This window comes from Vigna umbellata, chromosome 3, assembly GCF_029865625.1.
Source record: "Vigna umbellata cultivar VRB3 chromosome 3, Vumbellata_1.0, whole genome shotgun sequence".
Taxonomy (NCBI): Eukaryota; Viridiplantae; Streptophyta; class Magnoliopsida; order Fabales; family Fabaceae; genus Vigna; species Vigna umbellata.
The window spans coordinates 49,904,828-49,912,793 of NC_142167.1; the positions used below are offsets into that span (position 1 = coordinate 49,904,828).

Consider the following 7,966-nt stretch of genomic DNA (forward strand, 5'->3'; position numbering starts at 1 on the left):
TGTGACTGTGGATGTGGTTGGGTTGAAATGATATTTGAGATTGGTATGTTGATATTTGTATTCTGTTGGAGGGGTGATCAAGTGGAAGGTAAGGAAAGTATACACTGTTTTGAACAAGCTGATAGAGTTTTGGGTCACTTTGAGATGAAGTGAGGTAGTGATTTTGGGGAGTAAGGATTTTGAGTACATGTGGGTTATTGGGATATCTTAGGTAAGTCATTTGTGACTTGTTAGAGTCATCGAACTGATCAAAACAGGTGCAAAATGGTTGCTGTCAACTGGTATGGGGCTGGACGACTTCTGGTTCACGCCCGGCGCCCCCGGTGGCGCCCAGGCGCGAGAGTCTCGCAGAAAATCGCGCCCAAGCGCCCCTCTTGTGGCGCCCGGGCGCGAGATGTTCGCAGAAAGTCGCGCCCAAGCGCCCCTTTTTGGCGCCCGGGCGCGAGGTGTTCGGAAAAAGTGACTTTGTCTTTGTTTTTGATAGTTTTTGGGGTTCCGGGTGTCCGTTTTGGACGTTTCTTAAGTCGTTTTGGAGGTTTTGGACCCTTCCGGAACTGTTGGTGATGGTTTCAAAGCCATTTTCTTTGTCTAAGTATGAGTTACGGGGATTTGTATTGTTTAGTGGTTCTCTTGAGACTGTTATTGTTTAGTAATGTGTATTGGATTGATTAATGTTGTTTGCTTAACAGATTTTTACGTATGTGGGATGTTGGAATGCATAGTATGATGTGATTTATGTGGGAAGTATGTAAATGTATGAGGTATGCTGGATTGGTTGTGATAATATAGTGATATCTGGTTATTCATGGCTTGGGTTAAGGTTCAAGGTAACAGTATGATTCATGGACGTAATTCCATGATCCTCAAGGAGAGGATACATGGTGGTGTTTTGGGGTTGTATAGAATGATTACATGGTAGCTCAGTTTTGGGGGTCATCCTGAATCTCCAATGGTCTTTCTTCTCATGTAGAGAGGATTGAACATGTGGTGAGGAGTAGCAGGAGGTCCTAGTCTTGGATGCTTCCATATGATCCAAGGTGAGTAATAACGGATTAACCTCGTGATTGTGGCCGGGCGGGAGTGCCCAAATGTTCCACCAGGCGGGAGTGCCTAATGTTCCACCAGGCGGTAGTGCCTAATGTTCCACCAGGCGGTAGTGCCTAAAGTTTCACAAGGCGGGAGTGCCAGGGCGGGAGTGCCCAAGTTTCATAAAGCCACCACGAGTGCAAGACCCGCCATAGCTCGGTAATCATTCTAGTCCGGACGAGTCGGTTTATAAAGGAACAAGTCGGGGTATAAAGTAACAAGTCTTGTGATGTCAGTTTACCATGTGTGGATGAATGTTTACATGTCATGGAAATATGTGAAATATGGATCAATGAGTATGCTTTAATTGTTCTTTTATATGAATCTATGAATGATTGCATGAATTAACTGTGATGTATGTATAACATGCTTTTTATATCTAGCTCACCCTTGCATTGTTTGTGTTGTGTGCCAATTTGGATATCTTTCTTTGGCGATGATCATCCACTTGGATGGGAGCAGATGCTGTCGAGGAGAGTCCTTTGGATCAAGAGCTAGAGGTTGCTAATGTTGCAGAGTAGTCTTCCTAGAAATCTCCTGATTGAACACTTGTAGTGATCAATCCTTTCAACTGTTCAAGTTTAAATTTTCGCTCATTTTATTTGGATGATTGTAATTTAACAATTAAATTACACGTCATATTCTGGCTGTTCTCTATATTTGAATGTTGACGTCTTTATTATATAATATTGGTTATTATATAATTGGGATGTTACACTAGTGGTTATTGATACAAAAGCCTCGGCAGATGCCCACATGTGCCACCTCTCTATACTCTACCCTCCAATGGCTCATGCCTTTCCACCCTCATGTCAGATTTCCAACCTTGTCTTGTGGTATGTTGGTGTTCAGCCCCCTTTTATTCTCCTTTTGGACAGGTGTTCTCCTTCTTTGGAACTCTCACGGTAACATCAGAAAAACTCAATGGAAAGAATTACATATCTTGGACTACATCTATCGAACCCTTGGCCAAAGATTTATTATCACCATGACAACGGCAGCAGAGAAATTTCATCAGAGAATACCAAGCAGAGGAAGAAGCAGGAATTTCAACTTACTATTCTGCTTTAGCAATCCATGGAACCCAATATACTAGGGAACTCTTGTGACTTTAAAAATGTCCAATTCCTAATGGAAAACGGTTAAAAGTATCTATGCAAAGGTTGTCCCCTTGTTATGTCTCTTTTGTTTTCTTTTTGACTTCTGAGTATTGTAATAAGAATTGGGCAAGATCTCTTAAAGACAAACGTTCCACTAATGGGTAACACATACCTATTGGAGGCAATATTATTTTGTATAAGAGCAAGAAATAGAATGTAGTTGTTTGATTTAGAGTTGAAGCTGAATATATAGGACAATCCCTTTAATCGCATGCAAACTTTGTGTGGATCAAACAACTTCTCCAAGAATTGAAATTTTGTAAGATTCAACAAATAAAAGTGTATTGTGGCAATCAAAGTGCACTTTGCCTCTAATAACGGGTTCCATGAAAGAAACAAAAACATACAAATAGATTGTATTTTGTTAAAGAAAAGTTGATGACCAAAGAAATTAGTGCTGAATTTACCAGCTCCAATGATCAAGTCGTAAATGTTCTGCCCTGGAATTGAGTGAATATGTTCTAAGATTGGTGCATACCATTTATATGTTAATTATTGTCTTCTAGAACATCATTTAAAACTTTTTTTACTGTACCTGTCAATCATACAGGGTCCCAGGGGTTCGGTTTTCTTATAAACCTTCTGTATTTCAGATAGCATATTTTTTATATTAATAATAGATCAGTTGAGAATAATCTCCTCCACCTTCATTTTTCTCCAAAACTTCTTAGTCTTAACTATAAACATAATAAATTAGCAAGCAATTTAAATCAAACCACTCCAAAGTAACTCCATTTTCCTTCTTAAATGAAATAATAAAGAGCTGCGTTAAAATTCCAGTACGGTTATTGAACTCTCCGGACTATAATTCCCGAATACAACTTCATCTCAATATCCCATAATGTCAAACTAGAAGCACTGGGAAGGACATTAATAACAGAAAAAAAAAAGGATAAAGAGAATTTAATCGAAGAATTTAACTGATAGAAATGAATTTATTGACAGAGGTAAGTGAATTCTGAATAGCAAGATATATAATACAGTGATGAGAAAATGGTTGAGCATTCAAATGCTACATAGTATAGAACTACAAAAGGTCTGTCTTTTATTTTCCTTTCATTGTACAAATTGTGATGGAAAAAAAAAGGTGTATCACTAGGCTTAAAAAATAATTAAAACTTTAATGCAAAGAATATGCACTATCACGTCAAAATATTCCCTTTACCCACAATAGACTAAGAAAAATGAATTAAAATTTGTGTTAAGATATCTCAAAATTGTTTGAAATATCTTGACAAGGATTGAGCTTCAGAGGTATACCTCTAGCCTTGCAAGCACAACGTTACAGATCTTTGAACCTTAACTAACAAATTCCCAATTCCTCCCAAGTATTACCTAGTCTGAGGATATACTATGTCAAGACGTGTAAAAAGTTGACGTCTGCCATCTTAATCATCAGGAACACCATAAGCATCTTCAACCTGTAACAAATTAGATGATGAATCAGGGTCACAGGAATATAATAGTTATATATAAGGCATTGTGTATCTTAAAAAAAAGTAGGGATTCTTACCTTGAGAGTCGAAAAATATATATTATTCAGTCCAAAGAATTTAAACCTCAAAGGGTAAAAACCCATTCAAATGTAGGCATGTGTTTTACTCATTAGCCGTGTGAGAATGCCAAACTGAGCATAACAAATAATCAATACTTCATCCTTACACAATAAGTTCATTCACATCCTGCAATAACATTCTCAAGATGCCAAACTGCATGCAATTTATAGTCTTTGCTTAGATGCTTCAACAGGGCACTATGTGTGCATGAATCAGGCTGAATTTCTCTATCTAGCATATCCTTATACAATCTCAAAGCTTCCTGCCAATGGCCTAAGTTACAGTTCTCGTTTATTAAAATAGTGTAAGTATACTTATTTGGAGAAATGCCCTTTGCTTGCATTTCTACAAAAAAATGGTATGCCCGGTCCATCTTTCTCACCTTGCAAAGTCCATTAATTAAGGCATTGTAGGTGATCACATTTGGACATACACCCTTCTCTAGCATCTCAATAAAGTGCAAAATAGCTAGTTCCAGCCTTCCCCTAACTGCATATGAATGAATTAGAACTGTGTAAGTGACAACTGATGGAAATATCCCTTTGCTCAACATCTCATTGAACACCACTCTAGCCTTCCTAAGATGCCCAGCCATCAAGTGAGCGTGGATGATGCTAGTATAAGTTACATGATCTGGAACGATTCCATCGTAGAGCATTTTCTGCACAAGTTTACTTGCTTCTTTCAAATTTCCCAACTTGTGGAGCCCATCAATAAAGACATTATATGTAATCAAATCAGGAGGAAAGCCTTTGGAAATCATTTCTTCCTGCATACCAAAAGCCTTAGATGGGTCACCAAGCTTCAGCTCACCTACTATTCGAGTTATGTATGCAAAACGATCTGGCTGCAATCCTCTATGTAGCATCTCATCAAATAAATCCTTAGCCATTGGCAAGTTCCCCACCATGCAAAATCCTCTAACAAGAATTGTATACGTAAATACATCAGGATTAGGCCCATGTTTGATCATTTCATCTTTTATCCGCCTGGCCACATCCAAGTCCCCAAATCTGCAAAGACCATCAATAAGCGTATTATAGGTCACGACACTGGGAACTAGACTTCTGTATCTTAACTCAACAAATAAGAGAAAAGCCTCCCCTAAACTTCCCAACCTGCAGTAACCGTAAATTAGAGTGTTGAATGAAATCAAGTCCGGCATCAGATCCTTATTAACCATTACATCTAACAACTGCCTAGCATCACTCACTCTTCCCCACTTGCAAAGGCCATACATGATTGTATTGTAGGTCGCTACCGTAGGCAAAACCCCTCTACTCAACATCTCCTCCACAACACTCAAGGCTTTATCAAGCATACCGTTCTCACAGTAGCCACGAATCAAAGGATCGTAAGTGTAAGCCGAAACCTTGAGTCCCGATCTCAACATCTCCTCGATCAGTTCCTCGGCCTTCTCCAACTCCCCCTGGTGTGATAAACCATTGACCATAATATTATAAGTCAATTCGTTGGCCGAACACCCCACCCTCTGCATCTGAAGCAAAAGCTGCTGAGCTTGCTGAACCTGCCTTTGCTTGCAAAAGGAATCCAACATTGTATTATATGTAACAGTTGTAGGCCTAATCCCACACTCCATCATCACATCATAAACCTCCCTCGCCAAGTTGGTATCCTTAAGCAATCTCAGAACCCTATTGCAATTCTTCACATCCGGCAACAACCCCTTCGCAATCATCTTATAAAACACCAACCAGCACATCCCAAGCATCGACTTTTTCAAGTAAATCCAAAGCAACAAATCCAGAAGCTTAACAGATACCTCGGAAGAAAAAACCCTGCCGTCGGTCAAAACATCCACCACGTCGCCCATTCTTACTGCCTCCTTCTCCATGATGCAATATGCAGACCGCATCAAGCCGTTCCGCGCGAGAATGTCGAGAATAACGGCATATGCCAATTTAGATTGCTTGAACCCGGTTTGGCCCTCGGCCCATCGAAAGAACCGGAGAGCAGCCACGGGCCGGTCTCTAACTGTGTTCAGAACCCGGACCAGCAACTCCGGCTCAGCAACCGCGGCACGGAAAAGCACCACCGAGCGGTTGTTGTTCGCAACGGCGTCGTTTGTGCAGAAGGAAAAGGAAGATGGCAAGGGCACAAGGAAGCGCACTTTGAGGGTTAAGAAGGGTTTTGAGGCTCTAAAATAGAGGCTCATTGAGTAGAGTTGTGGCGGCTATGGCGGCGATGCCATCAACAGTTCCAATCGCGCCTCCGCGTGGAACGACCCGCGCCACCTTCTTTTGAACCCCAGCAACGTGCATTAACCCCCGCAGCGTGCACTAACCCTTTTGTCGAACCTCAACTCCTTGTCAACCCTTGTCATACATTTCCTGTGGTTGATGGGCAACATAATCAGAACTGCCACGTCGAGACTCTTCACAACACACTTTCTTAGTAGCAAAAAAAAATAAAAATTCACGCAAGGTACACACAACCCTAATTTGACTATCGTATTTATTTGTATGTTCATTAAAAAGAAAATTAAATGTTTCGAGGGTCACGTAACACTTTCATAATTTATTTTTCAACCGTTAAGAGGGGTATTTGGTTGTCAAAGGTTCTCCGATACTTAAGTTAATCATCTACTTCTTATTTTGACATTTATTTATAAATTTTGATATGGATTTGAGATTAATGAAACCTTAATATTAACTCAATCTCGATCCATTACATTTAATGAGTACTTATCTTAATCTTTGATTTGTGAAAGTTAGTTATTACATTGTGTCGTCCATCCCTAGTTCTCTCCGGTCGGTATCTTATGACCTTTGTACCGGCAGGCCACTTCTCATGTTCTAGGACCATCCAGCCCTATGGTACATTAAAGATTGAAAAAATAATAATAAATAATTTTAAATTTATAATTAAGTTTTGAATCTAATTAATTTAAAAATATAGGTTTAAAAATTTAATATGTTAATATTATAATGGTAAACTTATGCAAAATTACAAAAAAGATGAAAACATTTGTAAAAACATAAAATAACTTTAATCATGACCTCTAACTCATAGCAATAACTTCTAATCAATTGTATTATGCTTCACTTTTGTACAATTCATTATTTCTTATTTTAATTAATATCGTCCATAGTCATACCACTTTTCTATATACTTTTTTTTTCTAAATTTTACATTATTCCCAACTCAAAATATTTCATCCTCGAAAATTGCATTTATCACGAAAAATATATGGTTACATCTTCTTCAAGTTTAAGTTCCTTCGTCCCACACTACTTTCATAGTACGAATATTCTTGCCTCAGCTTTTTCATTTGAGAATCCAACACTCATACTGGTCTAAAATCTAAAGATAAGTCTTCTCGAATTTGAATGTTATCTACCTTGAGTGCATGAATTGGACTTGGTATATGCTCCCTCAATTGTGCACATGGAACACATTATGCAAATTCGTCAACTATGGTGGTAACGCTCTTAAGCTACTAGCTCAATCCTTATGATCTGATAAGGTCTGAGAAACTTCAGACACAACTTTTTTTATTTGATGGCTCTTCTCACTCTTATTGTTGGTGTTACCCTTAGAAATACATGATCACCCGCTTCAAACTCAAGCAATCTTTTCCTCTTGTAAGCAGTCTTTTCCTCTTGTAAGCATAAGATTTCTATTTACTCTAAGTTGCTTGTATCCGCTTTTGTATCAACTTATCTTTTCGTAATTTGTTGTAACAACTCAAGACCTACAGTAACTGCCTCCACATCCTCATACTAAAACAAAGATATTTTATATCTTCTTCCAACAAAGGTTCATATGATGTCATTTCGATCTTGGAATGATAATTGCTATTATATGTGAAAATCAGGGATCACATAGTTCTCGTAAAAAAGTTTGTTTAACAATCTTAATGCTTTTGGTTTTGAAGATTTTGTACTTTTTTGTTATTTTAGGAGTGATGGGAAAAAAAATGAAAGAAATAGGTATTAGGCCAACATGAACGGTCACGTAAGTACTTATACTTTTAAAGAAATATTTAATTATTTTAAAAAAAAGTTATTAAGCATTAGGATGATGTAAATGATCACACGAATGCTTATACCTTAAAAAAAAGCCATATTCAATTATTTATAAAAAAAGTGATTAAGCACTAGATCGATGACGATCTCACGAGTGCTTCAAACTTTATGAATA

General features: G+C 38.2%; 1 protein-coding gene across 2 annotated transcripts; it reads right to left on the reverse strand.

Annotated features, from left to right (window-relative positions):
* Positions 1–3,167: 3,167 nt before the first annotated feature.
* Positions 3,168–6,225, reverse strand: LOC124834702 (Pentatricopeptide repeat (PPR) superfamily protein). Of its 2 annotated transcripts, XM_047309463.2 has the most exons (3): positions 4,921–6,225; positions 3,760–4,815; positions 3,168–3,667 (listed from the first exon to the last, which is right to left on the reverse strand). In XM_047309463.2, exons 1-2 carry the CDS (start codon positions 5,976–5,978, stop codon positions 3,918–3,920), a joined length of 1,956 nt encoding a protein of 651 aa, XP_047165419.2. In that variant the 5' UTR covers positions 5,979–6,225; the 3' UTR covers positions 3,168–3,667; positions 3,760–3,917. The 2 variants fall into 2 exon arrangements, with proteins under 2 accessions (XP_047165419.2, XP_087964354.1); XM_088108228.1 differs by having other exon boundaries at positions 3,760–6,224.
* Between the last annotated feature and the right edge of the window lie 1,741 nt (positions 6,226–7,966).

What these genes read in the sequence shown, in the direction of transcription:
- LOC124834702 (XM_088108228.1), bottom strand. Translation starts at nt 5,978, where the DNA reads ATGAGCCTCTATTTTAGAGCCTCAAAACCCTTCTTAACCCTCAAAGTG.